The sequence below is a fragment of the Telmatherina bonti genome (assembly GCF_933228915.1).
Source record: "Telmatherina bonti genome assembly, chromosome: 3".
NCBI lineage: Eukaryota > Metazoa > Chordata > Actinopteri > Atheriniformes > Telmatherinidae > Telmatherina > Telmatherina bonti.
In genome coordinates this window covers 5,934,715-5,956,893 of record NC_136621.1, presented here as the reverse complement: position 1 = coordinate 5,956,893, position 22,179 = coordinate 5,934,715, and the positions used below count along the sequence as shown (strand labels likewise).

The following is a 22,179-nucleotide window of genomic DNA, read 5'->3' as shown; positions in this document are numbered from 1 at the left end:
GGTAGAACCCGGTAACGTCGTGCAGGTAGCGGCCGGTAACGTCGTGCAGGTAGAACCCGGTGACGTCGTGCAGGTAGCGGCCGGTAACGTCGTGCAGGTAGAACCCGGTAACGTGCAGGTAGAGGCCGGTAACGTCGTGCAGGTAGAACCCGGTAACGTGCAGGTAGAGGCCGGTAACGTCGTGCAGGTAGAACCCGGTAACGTGCAGGTAGAGGCCGGTAACGTCGTGCAGGTAGAACCCGGTAACGTGCAGGTAGAGGCCGGTAACGTCGTGCAGGTAGAACCCGGTAACGTGCAGGTAGAGGCCGGTAACGTCGTGCAGGTAGAGGCCGGTAACGTCGTGCAGGTAGAACCCGGTAACGGACATCACACGGCTGATGGATGGACGGTATGTCATGGAAGAGTTTTGCTTGGAATAAATGAGGAAATGATTTGCTTTACTCATCGCCTGTCGAACTGGAGAGGATGATGTTTAGAATCCTCCAAAAGTAATTTTACCCTTCATTCTGCTGGTTTGTGGGTTAAGACTCAAACCTACTGATGTACGGTGTGTGTGTGTGTGTGTGTGTGTGTGTGTGTGTGTGTGTGTGTGTGTGTGTGTGTGTGTGTCCTCCAATTTTTCTTCGTCTTCAGCAAAATTGATTGAATCCAAAGTGCTTTTTAAATTCTTTGGAATTTTTTGGACAGCTGGAATAAGATCCATGAAGTGGAGATTAGAGATGATGGCAGCTGCTCCAGGCAGCTGATGTCCTACATCCATCGCCTCTGCTCAGTGCTTAGTGAAGAACCTCAAACGTCGCCCCGGCTTTAATCACGAGCATTAAAGGCTTTAAAAACCTTCCACCCGTCCGTGCCGTGGTGGGGGAGGGTGGTGTTTGGGAAGTGTGCTGGTGGCCCGGGGCGGAGAAGGCTCACCCGCCTCCAGGATCAGGTGATGTTGCGGGAATCCAGCGTTATTCATTAGAAACCTCTGAAGCGGATTCATCATGTGAACTCTTTAAATGTGCTGACGAGGAGTCCAAGTTGTTCTGAGTTTCTCTTTCCTTCTGCGGCGCACTGTGTGATGGAGAGAAGCAGCAGCTCATTTATTTCAGTCCAGCGAATGCAGTTTAATCTACTGGGAAGTTTAGTTTCTCTGGAAAAAGCAAACACAGACTTTTTGGTCTGTTGGGAGGACAAACGTGTGAGAAAAGATGCTCTGAGTGGGTCTGAGTGGTGAAAATCCATTTCCCAGATAAGTAATTAGTTATTTGGAGGTGACATCCACATGCAAAACGAAGAGCTTGTGGGCAGAATGCTGAGGATAAACATCTGCTTTGAGATGTGAAGTTGTGGACGGTGGAATCCCAGCTGCGTCCACAACTCCGACTCTGATTCAGTCAGTTTTTACCGAAGAAATGCTGGACGGATTCTGTTGTCAAGAGGAGCCAAACAACACGATCAATCAGTTTTTATGATCCGTGATCATTAATTTCATTAAAACAAAGTATGTTCCAGTTCCAGGCTGTAAATCTGCCGGATTTTCCAGATTTTCTGCAGTTTCCTGCTCAGATCTGAAGTTTGAAAGGCCTCCTCTTTCTCCCCGGTCCTGTCGGGCTCGTCTCTGAGACGTAATGATGCTGTCTGTGGTTGTGAGCACTGCAGCACACATGGCTGCCTTCAGCTCCCATAACAAGATTAGATGTCCCCCGTGTTTGTTCCCATCCGGATGTTTCCCATTCCTGGTGTGGTGTTTTTCTTTAAACAATAGAAGCTTTATGCTTTTCTCTCTTGGATGAAAAAAGTCATTTAGGTCATCAAATGTCCACGTCCCTCTGCTCAGAACTTCAAAGTTTCCACAAGTGACAGATTGGACTCTGCAAACGGAGATAATGAAGCAGACAAAAACTGAGTTTCACAGATGTTTGATGCTAACATGGACATGGAGCATGTGATGTCTGACTTGTGCGCCACTTTGGCAGTACTTCCCCACAGAGGTGAAAGTTTGCCACGCAGCTGGCCCACCCCACTTCAAGCCACAGCTCGAGATTCCTGTGTGAAAAGAGAACATATCTACTGTTGTAATATTGATAATCATTTCCATCCCTGGTGATCAGAGACGTAGAAATCTTGTCATCAGCTCTGCTAACAGAGAATCCACTGAAAACCAAAGAAAAAGCAAAGATTCGGCTGAGCATTGAGCGGAATACTCCGTCACATGAAGAGATGCTGCCTCGACAGCTTCTGATTTAGGAAGGGAGATTTCCCAGACTTGGACAAAAGAGGAGAGATCGTGCCAGCAGGCAACAGCGTACCAAACATCAGAGGAAAACGACCTCGGAGAGAAATGTTGAAGCAGAGGGAGGCTAGCGCAGAGGCAGAGGGAAAACGATCTCATCTCGGTCAGCTGTTCCTGCCTGTTCCATACGCCACACTGCTATCTCCAGGGTTTCCAGAGAAGCTCTGAAGAGGAGGAAATATCCAGCTGATGATGTCAGAGCAGGATGGTCAGACTGGTTAGAGGTGATAGGAAGACAACTGGAAGTCCAGTCAGCACTGGTTCCATCCTGCAGAACATCATCTGAACACGTCCAGCCTGGAAGCAGATGGTCTCCAGCAGCAGAAGACCACAGCGGGTTCCCTCCTGTCAGTAAGAACAGGAAACTGAGGCTACAATTCACACAGACTCACCAGAACTGGACAATAGAAGATGGAGAAACGTTGCTGGTCTGATGAGTCTCCAGTTCAGCTCTGGTTAGATTCTCATAGTGATGAAGAGAAACCATATATACCATAGTATATAGAAAGATGGGCGGAGCCTCCGTGACGTCACCCGTGGGTTTCTGAAGAGCTGAATTGAAGCTCGGTGGGCGGTTCCTACCGTCGCCATGTTGGCAGCGTCATGCGTCTCACCCGGAAAATACAAATATGGGCAAAGAGGTGGAGCTGAGAGGGGGGCTGTGAGCGTCATGGTGAATGATTGACATCGAGCGAACTTCGAGCTTTCTGTAGCTAAGAGCTAACTGAGCTAACCCAGAGATAACGGGAGCTAACCAGCTAACGGAGGTTAGCGGGCTAAAGCTAAGTCACGTTGTTAACCGGCTAAAAACCGCGGTTGTTCTACGTTCTTCTGACTTGAAGTAGGAGATCGGGTACCTGTCAATCAAAAGGACACGCCCCTAAATATGCCAAACTTCGAGATTAAATTACTTTAAAACGGGCGAGGTTTGAACCAGGCTGTGAACCAGACATGTTTATTTTTGCTGTAAACATGTTTATTTCTGCTGTAAACATGTTTATTTTTGTGTAAACATGTTTATTTCTGCTGTTAACGTGTTTATTTCGGCTGTTAACGTGTTTATTTCGGCTGTAAACGTGTTTATTTCGGCTGTAAACATGTTTATTTCTGCTATGCAGTTGGTCTTTTTAACATGGGAGTCTATGGGGATTTCCTCTGTATTGCAGCCCCTAGAGGATGAAGGGGGAACTGCAGGTTTATGCACTTCCGCATCAGCTTCACTTTTAACCGCCGAAGGTTGCTGCTTGTGTGGAACGGGAGATTTTCATCAAGGATCTGCAGCAACATTGTGATGCCTCATGTCAGTGTGCAGGAACGTTTCCACCATGTTGGACCTGTGACACCAGGACTGAAGGCGGTTCTGTCGGGAAAAGAGGTCCAACCCGGTATTGGAAGACGATAAAACGAGCTTAGAGTTGTTCTTTGCTGCGTGACCTCTGAACTCTGTTCTGACTTCATGCGACTTGAATCTTCATCAGACCCAGAAATCATGTCGAACTAAAACCAAAGCACAAAGCCGAGGATCCATTCAAGGCCAGTATGAAGCAGTTTCAGTCCTTTGATTCTAAGAGTTTCAAACCTTTTTCCTCTGCATTGTTCTCCCTGCACACCTCCTCCAGCCCAACAGTTTAGATTCTTTTCATTTCTGGCTCAATAATTTGTTCCTCTGCTTGAAAAGAAATGAAAGAGATGTTTCTGAAGCGGGGAAACGTAACCCAGCTCTTCACACATCACAATGCTGTCTGCGATTCACTTCTTCTCTCCCTCTCTGTCACAGTTCTATTCTGTCTCCATTTTCCTGCCAGTTTTTGCGACCTTGTGCCGTAATAAAAGGTGTTTACAGTCATGTAAAGAAGAACATGTGTCAGCCATAGAAATGAGAGACTCTTGGCCTTTTCACCAGAGAAGGAGAGAAGATTGCATGTTTTTACTGTCAGCAGAGTTGGGATCAAAGGCCAAAAAAAGAAAATTAAGAATTAATAAAAATGTAATTACTCTCTTTCACGAGTGCAAAATGTGAAGACGGTTATCATTATTTAATGTTTAGGCTTTGTGTTGACAGTAACGTCTCAGGGTGTTGTTCTTGTGCAGAAGTCTCATCCGAAGCCACGGCAAACAGCCGAGGCATTGACCCGTTTCATCCTCCATCCAGCCAAATCAAAGACTTGTAATTATTTACAGCCCTCCTTTTTCTTTTTCATGTTAAAGTGCTGCATACAGAGTCGGAGTCATCAGGTCTCACCTCTTTAATCAGCGTAAATAAGAGAAACTAAAGGACACTTTGTTGGATTAAAGTCAGAAGTTTGACCCCGCGAGGCTGTGAGCCACGGTGAGATCCCGAAGTAAACTAAAGAAAAAAACCTCCGTAGCTCGAACACGAAGTCGTGCGGATGAACAGGAAGCAGAGGACTGGTTTTGCTGCAGATGTGTGACAGAAACATGTAATAACTACCTGCAGTCTCCACCCTTTTCCTGTTTAGTTTGACTTTACAGTTTGGCCAACATCGGCGGTTCCCCTCCTGCACCCCCCTGCCGTCTCGGTGGTCTGGCTTCAGGTTGCGCTCGGACCAGCTCTTCTGATTCAGTTCCTCCTGCATCTGCTCGAAACGTCCGGTTCTTTGGGGAATGTTTAACGGACTGCACCGATATCCTGCTTTTCCAGCCATCTGGGCCAATCAGAGCGCTCCAACCCTGCCGTCACCTTCGCTGTTCACACACGCCTCTCTGTGTTTCATTGACTCAGAGCTTTGCTCCATCACGTCGGGACGCAACGAGGGTCTGGCAATGAGCCGGGAATTGAACCACCGACTATCAGGAAGGCAGACGACTGCTGAGCTGCAGGTTTAGTGGTGCAGCAGTGAAAATGGTCCCCCCTGAAACGGCTTCCTGCGTACCGTGTTGCGTCAGTCTTTTACCTGATGTTTAGACGGCTTTATACCGTACCAGACATGAAAAGCTGTTTCGGTATGAGGTGGCATACCGATGCCGCCGCTGATGCACATCCCTCTGCCTGTTTCTTTCCTCTGAGCAAACGGCGGTATTTAACCTCCTGAGAAGGAGGTGGCGGGCGGATGTCTGCCTGGATGTAAATGACTTTTTTGCCTGGTTTGACTCGGCAGGTTCGGAGTGCGGTCTGGTTTTAGTTGTGGGAATCTGGAAGGAAAACCCGCCTTTTGTCCGCATCGCACTCCGCTGTTCCCTCCCCAGCAGGCGAGCTAATTGGCTGAGAATACAGAAACACACACAGTGCCACTCCCATTCTTTGATACAAAGCTGGTCAACAGTACGCGCCCACCCCCCAACATCCCTCTGGTTTAAGTACTCCATCATTTGCACAGACATCAGCTCCACATCGCTCCTTTAATTGTTTTCAATTAGCTTCTTGTTAGCATTTCTCCTGCTCCTCCTTGCTGCTGGAAGGAGGTGCTGGGGGGAAGCGCTGCTCTGTGCTGGAGGTTGAAACTGAAGTAGAGAAAGGAGAGAATTGTACAGGTAGGATGTGATGCTTCCAGGTTGGAGCTGAGAGGATGAAAGGAAGCACATCGTCATCCTCCTTCCTGCTCTCCTCCACATAATGAAATAATTAGCTACTTAGTCCACTAATTGGGACAATTTTTTTTCCTTTCCTCCCAGGGAGACATTTGATTGGCTGCGGAAATGTAGAATAGATGTAGAGCATCCTCACCACACCCATCTGAGCCCAAGTCCAGCCCCCCCAGCACACCGGGGGGGGGGGGGCGATAAACCCAAATCTGCCTCATTTGTACGTTGGATGAGGTGTGTGTGTGTGTGTGTGTGTGTGTGTGTGTGCGTGTGTGCGTGTGTGTGTGTCACGGCGGTTAATCTAATTGAAACGCTGACAGATCTGTAAAACGTTACCGGATTAAAAAAAAAAAAAAAAAAAAGGAGTTAGAAGAAAAAAGAGGAAAAAATTCCAGAAATGTAAAAGAATAAAAAAATGTGACTTTTCAGTGGAAAAGCAGGAAAAAAAAAAAAAATAAAATCAACATTTCTGCAGCATCAGTCCGGCGCGCTTCATTTCAGGCAGCATCTCTAAATGATCACGTTTCTGTTTGTGATGCAAATGCAACAAATCATCTCATTTATTTATGCTTTTATTAAAAAACATGTTAAATAAAAAACTTCAAAAGTCAAATAAATGTAATAAATAATAAAAGTCAAATTAATAATAATAATAATAATAATAAATTAACATTATTCTTCGTCTAGCTCGGACCCGAATAATGAAAATATGAGCAGAAGCAGATCAGACCAAAGTAAAGAAATAAAAAGCAAATTTGTTTCTGAAGTTTTATTTTATTAATAAGATTATTTCTTATTCAGATAAATGATTAAACTATTCCAACTTTTCCTGCATAGTTTGTATTTTACATCCTGGTTTTATTTTCAGATAAAACCACTTTAAAAGGCTGAAAGTAAATGAAGAATGTTGCGTTTTCGGTGGAGGGAAAAGCAGAAACGTGTTGAAGGACAGCAGAGACGTTCCTCTGACAGGAACACGCTTTCACTCTGGCTTCGGCCTGTTTGGTGAAGTTTATGGGTTAAAAGTTTAAAAACAACTTTATTTATGTCTGAATAATTTTAGTTTAGTTTCTGTTTTATCATTTATTTTCTTTCCTAAATAATTAAAAAGTCATTCAGAAGTCAAATGATCTGAAAGTAAGCGGCGATGCAGACCAGACTGAAGCAAACGGGGAATAAAAGCAGCAGTTCTCCGTCTTCAGGCTGAAACGTTTCCCAACATTTTCACAGCTAAAGTCAGAGAAAGAAGAAAACAGCTCGGCGTGGAAGGACCTGTGGGGGATGAACCCCTCGGCAGGTGGATGTTTGCAGACCGAGGAAGCAGGAAAAGCACCTGATGGGACAGAAGTTTCCAGCAACCAGACGAGCTCGGACTCGAGCCGTGAACGCTTTGTGTCTTCGTTCAGACCCGAAGGTCAAAATTTCTGCAGAATCCATCAGAATATCTGCAGAATTGATCAGAATATCTGCAGAATTGATCAGAATTTCTGCAGAATTGATCAGAATTTCTGCAGAATTGATCAGAATTTTTGCAGAATCAATCAGACTTTTTGCAGAATTGATCAGAATTTCTGCAGAATTGATCAGAATTTCTGCAGAATTGATCAGAATTTTTGCAGAATCGATCAGACTTTTTGCAGAATTGATCAGAATTTCTGCAGAATTGATCAGAATTTCTGCAGAATTGATCAGAATTTTTGCAGAATTGATCAGAATATCTGCAGAATTGATCAGAATATCTGCAGAATTGATCAGAATTTCTGCAGAATTGATCAGAATTTCTGCAGAATTGATCAGAATTTCTGCAGAATTGATCAGAATTTCTGCAGAATTGATCAGAATTTATCAGAATTTTTGCAGAATTGATCAGAATTTCTGCAGAATTGATCAGAATTTCTGCAGAATTGATCAGAATTTCTGCAGAATTGATCAGAATATCTGCAGAATTGATCAGAATTTCTGCAGAATTGATCAGAATTTTTGCAGAATCGATCAGACTTTTTGCAGAATTGATCAGAATTTCTGCAGAATTGATCAGAATTTCTGCAGAATTGATCTGAATTTTTGCAGAATTGATCAGAATATCTGCAGAATTGATCAGAATATCTGCAGAATTGATCAGAATTTTTGCAGAATTGATCAGAATTTTTGCAGAATTGATCAGAATTTCTGCAGAATTGATCAGAATTTATCAGAATTTTTGCAGAATTGATCTGAATTTTTGCAGAATTGATCAGAATTTTTGCAGAATTGATCAGAATTTCTGCAGAATTGATCAGAATTTTTGCAGAATTGATCAGAATTTCTGCAGAATTGATCAGAATCTCTGGGTTGTTGGAGTCTTTGTGCTTCAGCGCCTCTTCAGCCAATCACACACCTGTTTGTTTTATTCATTCTGCTCTCGTCTCCTGGACACACACCCACTCATGCGCAAACACACCTACACGCCCGTGTGTGTGTGTGAAAACACACGATGCGTGTCGAGGTGCTGGCGCCTCTTGTTAAATAAGCTTTTTATATTTGTGTTTGTTCTTTGCGCAGACACAGAAAATGATTCCAGCGTGTGTGAAGTTTGTTTTCCTGCAGAGAGAAAAGGATTGACTTGATCTTCCTCTGCAGAGAATCACTGCTCGCTCGCTCGCTCTCGCTCTCTTTTACCTCTCTCACGTCCCGCAAATCTGAAGCACGACATCAAGTCCACAAACTGCATTTGGCCTGAAATATGGTGAATTAATGTTGTTAAAAGTGTAAATGAGTGTGTTGCAGAGAGAGGGCTGAAAACACACAGTGTGCTTATTAATGTGAGGAAGGACAGTGTGTGTGTGTGTGTGGGGGGGGGGGGGGGGGGTGAGTGATTGGGGATTAGAGTCCTCACAAAGTGAACAACCTAAAAGTCTGCTTATTGCAACTAGCACTAATCCTACATTAACATTTTCCATCCCCAAAAGGATTTTCTTTCACTTTACAGAATCGAACATCTGAAAAATGCTGTGATTTTATTTTGTTTTCATTTAAACCTTCCATCCCTGCAGTTCTGTCAGTTCCCATCAACCCCCCCTCCTGCCCGCACGTCCCCTCTGAAGCGCTGAACTCTATCCGGCTGTTAGTGAAGGCATCATCCGACCAAACTGACGGCAGAATATTCCCACGCATCCTCCGAAACAAGTCAGATAGTAGTAACATGGAGGAAGAACCGGACCAGATCAGCTGCTCAGATCCAAATCAGTCAAACTTTATTTCTACTTTTCATTCAAAAACTACGAGTGAAAACACTGAGACAAAAACCATGGCGGCATGGCGGAAGCTCTGGAGCTGCAGGTGTGCCTGCTTCCCGCCCCGAGCGGGTCCAGTTCCAGCCAGAACCGGACTTCAGCGCCGCACACGGAGGCAGATGAAACCCTGCAAGATCTGTGTGTTCCAGATGTTTCTACTGGAAAGTTCAATCAGAAAACAAACCAAACAAATTCCTGAAACGGTTAAATAACCCACACAAAATAAAGATCCATTAAAATAAAACAATCATTGGAATTATATGAATTCATTCACCAGATCTCTGCGTGATCGAACTTTGGGATTTTAGGGTGAAAACACTCAAAATAAACGTTTTTACATTAAAAAGATGCATAAAAACAAGCGCAGAAGAAAACAGACAGTAAGCAGAAGGGAGAACAGTTAATAAAACATAAAATGTAGCAGAAGGTTCAAATTAATCGCATAAAAACTGGAAATAAATAATAAAATGAGAAGATTCTGAAGTTTGGTTGTTAGCTTGAAGTATGTGAGGGTGATGGCTCGAAGAAGCGTCTTTATTTACAGAATGTAAACCAAAGTCATGGTATGATGGGTAAACAGTAAACAGTCAGCGCTTCTGCAGCACCTCCGTGACCTCCATGACCTCCGTGACCTCCCTGACCTTGGCTCTGCCTGGTGAGGAACCATGCACACAGCCAGCGTAGCGCACAGTTCATGAACATCTTATGGAGGTTATGTTGCCGCGGACAACCGCGTAGGAAAAGTGTTGCCGTGGACAACTGGGGAGGAAAAGTGTTGCCGTGGACAACCGGGGAGGAAAGACAACCGGGGAGGAAAAGTGTTGCCGTGGACAACTGGGTAGGAAAAGCGTTGCCGTGGACAACTGGGTAGGAAAAGCGTTGCCGTGGACAACTGGGGAGGAAAAGTGTTGCCGTGGACAACCGGGGAGGAAAAGCGTTGCCGTGGACAACCGGGGAGGAAAAGCGTTGCCGTGGACAACCGGGGAGGAAAAGCATTGCCGTGGACAACTGGGGAGGAAAAGCGTTGCCGTGGACAACCGGGGAGGAAAAGCGTTGCCGTGGACAACCGGGGAGGAAAAGCGTTGCCGTGGACAACCGGGGAGGAAAAGTGTTGCCGTGGACAACCGGGGAGGAAAAGTGTTGCCGTGGACAACCGGGGAGGAAAAGTGTTGCCGTGGACAACCGGGGAGGAAAAGTGTTGCCGTGGACAACCGGGGAGGAAAAGTGTTGCCGTGGACAACCGGGGAGGAAAAGTGTTGCCGTGGACAACCGGGGAGGAAAAGCGTTGCCGTGGACAACCGGGGAGGAAAAGCGTTGCCGTGGACAACCGGGGAGGAAAAGTGTTGCCGTGGACAACCGGGGAGGAAAAGTGTTGCCGTGGACAACCGGGGAGGAAAAGTGTTGCCGTGGACAACCGGGGAGGAAAAGCGTTGCCGTGGACAACCGGGGAGGAAAAGCGTTGCCGTGGACAACCGGGGAGGAAAAGCGTTGCCGTGGACAACCGGGGAGGAAAAGCGTTGCCGTGGACAACTGGGGAGGAAAAGCGTCAGGAATCGGTGAGGTGTTGGATGCGTGCGACTGAATCCTGAGCGCGTTCGGACACGTCGGGGCTTCGTGCTGCTCTGGATCCTGTCGAAGCGGCTGCCTGATGATGATGAGGAGGAGGAGGAGGAGCAGAACCCAGATGACGCTCCGCTCATCATGGATTCGACATGCTGTATCTCTTGTGAGGTTTGGAACATTTGTGGAAAACCCAGATGAGTGACTTTCTGCTGCGGCGCTTCTGCTTGATGACGGGTCATGTGACGTCCCGTGTCATTTCCAATCCGAGTCACCTCGCCGTGTCTCTCGTTGTCTCCGGAGAGGATTAGGTGTTTTCCTGCATGGAGGTTACAGTCAGGGTCAGAGTGTGTGTGTGTGATGCTGGATCGCTGCTGCAGCTAATCGGACGGCTCTGGCTGCAGGGATCAGACACGTCTCTGCAGGATTTAGTTTCGTCAGATTGTGTGGAAGAGCTTTTGTCACAATCAGTTTTATTAGTGAAAAACTTTCCTGCCTGAAGCATCAGCTGCTGCCTTCATGTTGTTCTGCTTTACGGTGTTTGTCTGCTGACATTCTGGGTTGATGTCTTCAGTCCAGCAGGTGCTGCAGACGGCAGCAGGGGGAACTTCAGCTGGGTTTCCTTGTGAGATGATGAGGCTCTCTAGTGTTTTCCCTGCTCCACCGCGCTCAGCTGGCGTCGGAATAAAACCCACAAACACAATATTTATTCATGGCTTGTTTGTTGAAGCAGAGAGGAGTGCAGCAGCAAAAGGACGGAAACAACCAAGGAAAGCGTCTTCCATTTAGAGGGTTTTAACCACATTTACTGCTGGAAGTTTGTTTTAGCCTCCAGCTGCTGGGAGGGCTCACTTCATGCCATTTTACAACTATTTAACTATAAAATCGTCATTTTGCTGGAATATCTAAGTTTGAAACCGCAGCTGATGCTGTTTTTCATCTTCTGATGCGGCGGACAGCGGCGGGAGCTTCGACCCGTGCGTGCAGCAGAGAACGCTGCAGTTTGGGACACTTGACCTGCGGCTGACCAGCCAGGACTCTGGTCTTTAGTCCTGCTGATGCCGGAGGGAACCCACAGGGGCATGAAGCCCCCACAGAGCAGGCTGGAAGTCGGTCTGCAGACTCTGAGCTCAGAGTTTCTCCAGACATACGACGGAGGAGAAGTTCGCATGTGAACAGGAAGCTGTGGAGAAAGTCTTCTAAGTTCTTTAGTCGTATTAATTATTGAGGCTCATGCAGCATTTTACATACAGTAGCTTACATCTAGTGGTCCAAACATCGCTGCCCCCCCCCCCCCCCCCCCCCCCCCCTTCCCTTCCTGTGGTGTCCAGTTACTCCCACAGCTGCTAGAAACGGGAGAAATGCTGTTTCCATGTGTGCCTGTGTGGATTGGCAGGCGTGCTCTGCAGACGGAAGCGGTGAAGCAGCAGCACGACGGTTCTTTATTTGTTCAGTTTTTATTTATTCCACAGCTGCACTCGCTGCATTTCCCCGAAGCCACGTTCCCGCCGAGGCAGCGGGGGCTTTACCTGCACCAAGGGTCACTTTGACCTACAGATTATATGATTAGATGATGACATTTCGGACTTCATTTAGATTTCCTCTCCGACAGTCGTCCATCTGGTCGCCTGCTTTTAAATCATGTCGGGTTTTCTGCACCGACATGACCTTTCCTCCGGGTGCTGATCTGGTCCTCAGTGGTTACAGACGTTACATCTGAAGGCTGGAAAACTCAATCATGCTTGTTTATCTGACAAACTGTCCATAAATGATGCCGTATTGGCCATGCCACCATCATGCCAGCGTCACGCCAGCGTCATGCCACCGTCATCCCACCGTCATGCCACCATCATGCCAGCGTCACGCCAGCGTCATGCCACCGTCATCCCACCGTCATGCCACCATCATGCCAGCATCACGCCAGCGTCATGCCACCGTCATGCCAGCATCACATCTCCCGGTTCTACATGACCTCCTCGCCAGGCAGGTGAGCCCCCCCTGCACAGCGACACGTTTTATCGCGAAGCAGAGGAATGCGACCGGATGGTTTGACCCGTTTGTTGGAACTCATCACCTTCCCGCTTTAACTCTTCCCGCTCGCGGAGAACCCGCTCTGGGTTTGCCGACGTGTTGGGTGGAAAGGGACGATGTTTATACCACCTGACATCTCGCTTCAGTTTGGAAGCGGCAGCATCTGATCCGAGTGCCTCCAGAATGACGATGTCTAACGTGTCAGGAACAAATCAGTTGTGTTTTCCTTGAGATAAACACACAAACTGTGTGTGTTGCTGTACATGCACATAACGACACACACACGTGTCCTCTTCCTTACTGCTCTTTTTTCTCACAAACGTTGAAAAACACAGATTCCCTTAAACATACGAGATTCATGCAACCCATGAAGGCGGCTTTGATAACTAGAAACTAAAGCTTCAAAGAGTTTTTACAGAGCGGCAACTCTTCTTCTAGTCAGGAGGAACAACCAGGTGTGCAGAGCTGCAGAGGGAAGTCGGCTTTTTGTTCAGACGCATCTCCAGCAGCAGGCCGTGTACAGTAGATGCCTCCCCTGCAAGGCTAGCGCTGTGATTGGACAGACCGGATCAGGGATGTGATTGGCTCGATGAGATAACGGTGACAGAGTCTCTAGATCCATGGGCAAAAAGCACCCGAAATGTAGGTCAGCTAGAGAACACACTCACGGCCCAAAAGCATGCACACATGGCAGAAAGAGACCACACACACACACACACACACACACACACACACTGTGCATCTGGGGTTCTGCCAGTGTGTTATGCAAAAAGGCACGTGAATGAAGACACACACACACACACACACACACACACATGATCTCTGAATCCCAACCTGACTGGAGATGAAAGGAGAGCCAGCGGGGTTACGACGCTTTATTAGGAACAACACACACACACACACACACACACACACACACACGGGAGTGTTGTCATCCAGCTGAGGTAATACGTACAGTTAGGATGCAGTTTTTACACTTACAAAGCAAGTCAACACGACTGCTGGAGAACCAGCTGGATCTCACCAAGACCTGACTGTCAAGTTTTAGTCCAGACGGACTTCCTGTGTCCAGGATGGATCCTGGTAACTACCGGGACAGGCTGCCCCCCCCCACCAGCCTGCACTGGAACGGGCCCGTATCGACTCGATGAACAGAAATTTACCTGTATTTTCCCACCTACAGACTCCGTCTGTACTGGCAGAGCTGCAGATATGGAACACAAGTGGAGAGCTCGTCTCCCTTCCATTAATATTAATATGAAGCTTCTTGGCTTCAGTAAATCATCCACATAAAACGCAGTTTAACAATGTAGAGCTGATGCTGTGTTTAGGTTCAGCGTCCAAACAACAAAGCCATGACATCACCAAAGCTCTAATGGGATGTAATTGTCTCATATCCTGCAGTCATTACAGCAAAACAAGATAAGTGTCGCTGAGAGAGCGAAGCAGATTCCAGCCACACACTCCGGCAGCGACTTGTTGGTCGGAAACTTCTAAAAATGCTGCTGCAGTCCTTGAATCTCTGACCTCCTTCCTATGGCTGGCTTCTGTGTGTGTGTGTGTGTGTGTGTGTGTGTGTGTGTGTGTGTGTGTGTGTGCTGTTGTGAGCTTGACTGTAACGATTTTATAACAGACAAACACATTTCTATTCCAGCTCTGGTTTATCAATCTTGTTTATTCCTGTAGTGGCCTCAGGCGTTCACCTCTAGTGCTGAGAAGTGGCTACACTTGAACTATTTGTGCACATGCGTGTGTGTGCATGTGTGTGTGCGCGCACTCGTACGTGGCCTTTTAACCTTCCCTTTTTATGCTTGAAATGCACATTTTCTCACACACACACACACACACACACACACACACACGTCTTTGTCTTGGTTTCTCTCCGTCTGCCTCCATTTCCATTTAACGGAGGACGAGGTGGGGGTGGAGAGAAAAGGGGGAGGGGGACTCAGGTTGGAAATTACAATATGTATTTATGTTTCCCTGTATGGTGTTGCTAAGCAACAGTCGATTGAGCGTATTTACAGTTAATAAAAAAAGTCAGTTGCTTTAGCTCAGTGTATCAGAGGTAAAAAGCTAATTTGCTTTAAGAGCTCAGAAGAAAAAAATACATTTAGATGGATAAAGAACATATATATATATATATATATATATATATATATATATATATATATATATATATATATATATATATATTCATATATATATATATACACACCATAAGACTTGTGCATATAATGTGCATGTGCAGAATAAGTGTAGTCATTTTGTCTCGTGGATTTTCTATGCGCCTTTGTGTGTGTGTGTGTGTGTGTGTGTGTGTGTTTGCAGTTTGAAAGGCCTTTGTTTTTATGCTCTTACATCCTTGTGTGTGTCACCTAAAAGCTTCCACATCATTGTCTGAACATATGTCAGAAACATATTTCTTTATTTACAGCATGATGGAAAAATCTGAACGGATCCATTTTTATGTATTTATTTAAATTATTCTGTTTATTTATTTATATGTTACTATTAATTAAAATATTTGTTTATATTGTTCGAAGCTGGGTGAGACGTGTATAAGGTCTGCTTCAGCGAAAATAATTGGCCCTGTGGGGAAAAACATTCTGTTCCTCCAGTCACATAAAAAATGTTTGTTTGTGTTTAATAAAAATGCATTTTAAGTTCCTGAACTGTGTGTGACGGCATGTTTGTTTGTTTTCATTTGTGTCGTGTTTTTTAAAAAATTGCCCTCTTCATCTGTTTCTTTTCTTTCCTTGTTTTCTTTGCAGGCTTTGAAAGCATCTTGGAGGGCTTGTTTGGGCCGAGACTAGTCAAGGATATCACGCTTTTCCGAGGTAAACATGCAACAACACACAAACAAGCACATCATGGTAAACACATCTGTAAACAACAAGAATAATCGCAATGAAAAGCAGGATCTCGAGTCATTCAGAGTTAATCTAAACAGATGCATTGACGATGTCGAGCCAAACGTGTAAACAACAACAGATCACGTTATGGTTGGATCAGAGCAGGACTGGAACCAGGTCTTTCCCGGTCCTGGAGACCTTTCTGTGTCGTCGTGAGTCCAGCTTTGTGTTGAGCGTCAGACCAGCGTCTCCACTCTGGAGATTAAAGACGCTTGTCGCTGCAAACGCCACTTCCAACGGTTTCCTGGTGCAGCTTGGAGGAGTGACAGGGGTCGCTGTTTCTGCTGAGTAAGCAGAACCTGATGCTGTTTGTGTGAGACGGTCGGGTTCACGATGAGCTGCAGAACCACAGAACCGAGTCTGAAAAGCAGCGGTCAGGTGGGATTCGCTGTCAGAGCACGACTGGCTCAGCGCTGCTGTCTTTTAACTTCAGCTAATTTCACACGTCAACTCCTCCTGGTGGAGGCGTCTCATAGTTAAAGACGGACCGGGTCTTCTCTGTACGCACATGATTTTATGGGCTGGCTGTGATTTGTCGTATTCATGTCAGCTGTGAGAAGTCATCAGGGATGAGAAGTCATCAGAGATGAGAAGTCGACAGGGATGAGAAGTCATCAGAGATGAGAAGTCGACAGGGATGAGAAGTCATCAGAGATGAGAAGTCGACAGGGATGAGAAGTCATCAGAGATGAGAAGTCGACAGAGATGAGAAGTCGACAGGGATGAGAAGTCATCAGAGATGAGAAGTCGATAGAGATGAGAAGTCGACAGAGATGAGAAGTCGACAGGGATGAGAAGTCATCAGAGATGAGAAGTCGACAGGGATGAGAAGTCGACAGGGATGAGAAGTCGTCAGAGATGAGAAGTCGTCAGAGATGAGAAGTCGACAGAGATGAGAAGTCGACAGGGATGAGAAGTCGACAGAGATGAGAAGTCGACAGGGATGAGAAGTCATCAGAGATGAGAAGTCGACAGGGATGAGAAGTCATCAGGGATGAGAAGTCATCAGAGATGAGAAGTCATCAGAGATGAGAAGTCGACAGAGATGAGAAGTCATCAGGGATGAGAAGTCATCAGGGATGAGAAGTCATCAGAGATGAGAAGTCATCAGAGATGAGAAGTCGACAGAGATGAGAAGTCGACAGAGATGAGAAGTCATCAGGGATGAGAAGTCATCAGAGATGAGAAGTCATCAGAGATGAGAAGTCGACAGAGATGAGAAGTCGACAGAGATGAGAAGTCATCAGGGATGAGAAGTCATCAGGGATGAGAAGTCGTCAGAGATGAGAAGTCGTCAGAGATGAGAAGTCGTCAGAGATGAGAAGTCGACAGAGATGAGAAGTCGACAGAGATGAGAAGTCGTCAGAGATGAGAAGTCGACAGAGATGAGAAGTCGACAGAGATGAGAAGTCATCAGGGATGAGAAGTCATCAGAGATGAGAAGTCATCAGAGATGAGAAGTCGTCAGAGATGAGAAGTCGACAGAGATGAGAAGTCGACAGAGATGAGAAGTCGACAGGGATGAGAAGTCGACAGAGATGAGAAGTCGACAGAGATGAGAAGTCGACAGAGATGAGAAGTCGTCAGAGATGAGAAGTCGTCAGAGATGAGAAGTCGTCAGAGATGAGAAGTCGTCAGAGATGAGAAGTCGACAGAGATGAGAAGTCGACAGAGATGAGAAGTCGACAGGGATGAGAAGTCGACAGAGATGAGAAGTCGACAGGGATGAGAAGTCGACAGAGATGAGAAGTCGACAGAGATGAGAAGTCGACAGGGATGAGAAGTCGACAGGGATGAGAAGTCGACAGGGATGAGAAGTCGACAGGGATGAGAAGTCGACAGGGATGAGAAGTCATCAGAGATGAGAAGTCGACAGGGATGAGAAGTCGACAGAGATGAGAAGTCGACAGAGATGAGAAATCATCAGAGATGAATTCATCTGTTCCTTTGTGGCCGACGGTCGTGACTTGTGTTTCTACGGAGCAGGTGGAGTTCTGCTATGAAGCTGTTTAGTTCCCTTCTGTGCAGAACGTTGATGAAACGGAGGAACTCTGTCTGAGAATGAAAGGATCCACTGTCGTTTGGTTTGGATGAAGTCAGACACGCAGTCTGCTGAACTCTGCGTCTGTTCCTTCCTGATTAGCATCCTGAGCTGGTTTTATGTTGTTTTGTGGTTCGCAGCACTAGAAAGAAGTTTCAGTCTCTGTTATTCCAAACTGAACAGCTTCCTGCACTGAATATGGATTTGATTTGCACCACTGAACACCAGCTTGCTCCGTCTCCCTCTCTCAGAAACAAGGTCAACATGGCCGACCACAGTCATGTGACCCATCCCCCACCAACTTAAGGCATTTTTAGAATATTTCGGGCATGTCATTTTCACTCATGCATTACATTTCTGCACACACACAAACCAATGAGGCTGGGGCAACACACACTGGAAGAACAGCAGTAGAAAAACACAAAATTACATTTTTTAAACTTTTTGTATAAAAGTGTTTCTTGTCCGGATATTTTTTACTCTCTGGAGGTCTTAAGTCACCGTTAAATGTAATTCCCTTCATTTCCCAGAGCTCCCGAAACACACTGATCGTTTTGATCTTTTCTTTTTCCTCTGGTAGGACTCTGGTTGTCCTATTTATATCTCACTGTGTGTGTCCTCAGTAAACAACAAACACACACACGTTGCTGAGGTGTACACACTCGCATGTGCAGATCCAGGTTTGTGATCCTGTTACGTTGCTCAGATTTAACCCGTTTGAACCACATTTCTGTTTCCGATATCTTCTGCATTCATTTATTCAGGCTGGAAACATTTCCATGTTTCTTTACTGATTCTTCCCACAAACAAAAACAAGGAAACACAAATTAGAAAAGAGAAAATACCCCCCCCCTCACCCCCATCCATCCTTTTAGAAAAAGGAATTTAGAGGGTGCCCAAATGTTCCCAAAGCAATTGAACACACATACACACACATACACACACGTACACACACACACACACACACACACACACTAATACACACACATACACACATACACACACTAATACACACACATTCACACACACACACACACACATGCACACACCTTTCAGGATTAATCTAAATTCAGCCCCATTGGTTGTTTTGCAGGTGTTACTGAAAGGGAGTCAAACTTTCAGTCCGTGATTTTGCAGTTCCCAAAAAGACTCTTTATTTTATTATTTATTATAAGTTTAATTTAGCTTAATTTAGTCATTATGAACGGTTTGTTTGTGGATAATTGATTCTTTTTGGCGTTTTCATAAAACAGTTTAATGAAAATTTGTATTTTCAATGACTTAATATTTTGGTTTTAGTTAAATTTTTATTTTAAAGATATACTTACTATTTATTGTTTTAATCAAGCCTTTAAAGCAAAAAGTGAACACAGTACCAGAAAAAACAGCTTTCATTTCAATTATTTTTTATTAATTAAGACAAAAGAAGTTTTAATAAGAAATGCTTTTTTCCAGAAGAAAATTGTGATAAATTTTGGGATTTCTTTATATTACATTGCTTTCATTTCTCCTATTTCTGCCACAGTTGTATGTAAATAAACTGCATGATAATAAAATAAAATAATATTGATTTTAAAAAATAAAAAACTAATTATTAAATTAAAAAAAAAAGTGTTAGAAAGCCCTGGTGTAACGGCAGGGGGAGGTTTTTAATTTCACATAAGAAGTCTGCTGGTTTAAAACAAACTTTCTGTGCAACTTTACTTTTTCATTTTTAACAACATTAATTTAAATCTTTTTTATGCATAAAAGTTGGCGACAAAAGGCGTGGCGGTCTCATAAGCTGGACTCCTCGACTTGAATGTGTCACATGGAAGACATGCTGCTGGGAAGAGTTTCATTTGAGCCAAGCAGTGTCAGAAATGCTTAGACCAGTCTACAAAGTCACAAAGTGATACGACCAGCAAATGTTTTTGCAGCTACATATTTAAATTAACTAGTCATATATACAGCTTTGTTAATTTTGTTGATTCTTTCCACCACCAGGTGGCAAACACTAGGTCGTGTGCAAAACCACAAAACTGCTACCTCCACAACGACCACAGGTTGGCAGTAATGAGCAAAACTCCCCCCTCACCCCTCTTCCTTGCCAGCTCCAATGAGGGCAGGAATCGCTAGTGAGCTGTAGCTCAGAGCCGCTCTGCAATAAATGGGCTTTTACTCCCCCTACTGGTGGAAAAAAAGTACTTTTTTTTTTTTTACTGGTCAGAAAACATTCAAGAAGGGTCTTTGTCATTAATTAAACTGAAACCTACATGTTTAAAAAAAACTATCGAATTATGATTGTAGTTATTTTTTTAGTTAATTTATTTTGAAAATATTGAAAATCTTACATACTCTACCTTTAAGCTTTGTGAATGCTGCAGCCCGTCTCTCGACTAAAACTAAGCGATGGGAGCACATCACTCCTCTACTGGCCTCCTTTCACTGGCTCTCTGTGACTTATAGAGCCCAATTTAAGACCTCTCTGTTAGATCCTCCAGCTCCCTGGAGCAGTTTAAGGCTGCATTCACATCAGGAAAGTCCGCTAGACTCGGTCCGGTTGGGGACTCGGCCCAGCTGCAGGGGGGTGTATCCATGCGGACCGGGATCGTGTTCACGCTGCACTTTGGTCAAACCAGCCAAACCATGGGAATGATATCTCCCCATTCCCACCAGAGGTGGCGCTGCACTAGTATTTAGCAGAAGAGAACGGTTTTCCCTGTCCTCATTGTGGACAGCTCACATCCAAACGTCTGATCAAACATCAGTCGTGTTAAACTGTGTTCACAAAATCAAAAAAGAAAAACTGGAATGGAAAACTCATTCATTCATTCATTCATTTTCTGAACCGCTTATTCCAATTCAGGGTCGCGGGGAAGCTGGAGCCTATCCCAGCTGGCTTTGGGCGACAGGCAGGGTACACCCTGGACAGCTCGCCAGTCCATCGCAGGGCCACACAGAGAGACGAACAACCACTCACACTCACTCCTAGGGGCAATTTAGAGTGGCCAATTAACCTATCATGCATGTCTTTGGACGGTGGGAGGAAGCTGGAGTACCCAGAGAGAACCCACGCATACACGGGGAGAACATGCAAATTCCACACAGAAAGGCCACTGACCAAACCCCTCCCCAGCCAAGGATCGAACCAGTGACCTAGGAATGGAAAACTGATCCATTAAATAACACACATCTGCCTGGTTTGTATTAACTGTCGGGGATTTTCCACCGCATTCCAAGTACCTTTACCCTTCGTCCAGATAAGCCCAGTGTTCAGGATGCCAGACAACAGTGAAGGGGCAGCTAAAGAATAAAATGGCAGAATTAAAATGAAAACATATTATTAAATGAACAACATAATAAACTTTAAAAGAAATACTAACATGCCACAAGGTGCACCATCCACTAAATAAATGTGTAAAAATGTGGAGATTTGACACACTAACTGGACATGTTTTATAATCCAGTTTAACCTCTTCATTCCTGCTTTGGGGGTGTGTAGTTGGAAACAATGGACCGCTGGATGGATGCAAAAATTTTGTTTTTGCTCATGAATGTGGCTCATTCATAAAGCCATGCACACCAACATGACCCATGAAGCCTGACACTAAATCCTAAATTTTAAGCCTCAGACGTTCCTTTCTACTGGTGGGGCACAATCACGGTCTCTACATTTATAGGAAGTCCCCATAAGCTGGTGTGCCGTCAGCTGGTCCCCATCATGTAGGAAAACAAGGACACACTGACAGCTGTGGAAGTAGGGGGTCAAGCTAGCAGCGGGATGGAAGCTAATTGGTGTCTTCTTAGGGATGTTGGAAGTGGCACAACCGCAGCGCTGAAGCTCAGCTCACCTGTGACCTTTTCATTACTGCCGCAGACAGAAGGAGGATGGGAGAGGGCGGTAACTAAATCTGCTCTGTGGCTCACAGGAAGCCGGACTGTGACGGAAACGGCGATCTTTACTGATGTCAGTCTTCTGAGACGAGCTCTCGGGTGTCTTTATCAACTTTTAGCTTCTCTACAAGCGATCAATGAGGCTGATCAGCGTGGCTTGGTCCTGCCTTCTAGTGGCTTAATTTGCTGCCTTCTTGCAGTGGTGGAGGTGGTGTAGTCCGGGTTGCTACTGTTGGGTGTGGTAAGAGATGAGATGGTAGGAGAGCTCAGAATGTCCAGAAGCAGACATTCATTAATTAGTTTCTTTATCTTGGAGCAGAGACAAAGTCAGATAGTCGTGGCTCGGGTAATGTACCGTAAATATTCGGTTAGCGGCGCTAACATCCAGAATAAGGTTCAGTTTCTGTTCATGAATCAATTGATTTTATTTTGAATAAGGCTGCAACGATTTCTCGACAAAGACAATGAAAATATATCGATGCAAAATTTCATTGTCAACTCGTCGCGTTATAAACGCCTGTAACAGCTCATAAAACGCTGCACCAGGCAACTTAACGCCATTTACCAACCACGTTTTCAGACAGTAGAAGAACTCTAAACACCAAGCAAATGACGCAAAGCACCGCTGGAAGTGCTGGGGGCAGTATCGTCATTTTGTTTAAA

The 22,179-nt window shown here is 45.3% G+C and overlaps 1 protein-coding gene across 1 annotated transcript in view; it reads left to right on the top strand.

Annotated features, from left to right (window-relative positions):
• The window catches only part of lcor (ligand dependent nuclear receptor corepressor), a gene marked incomplete at its 3' end in the record, with an annotated part of 96,131 nt that overhangs the window by 30,038 nt on the left and 43,914 nt on the right, over positions 1–22,179 (top strand). The window contains 1 exon segment of the mRNA XM_079264497.1: positions 15,459–15,524. Within this exon segment, the coding sequence (XP_079120623.1) occupies positions 15,459–15,524 (66 nt within the window).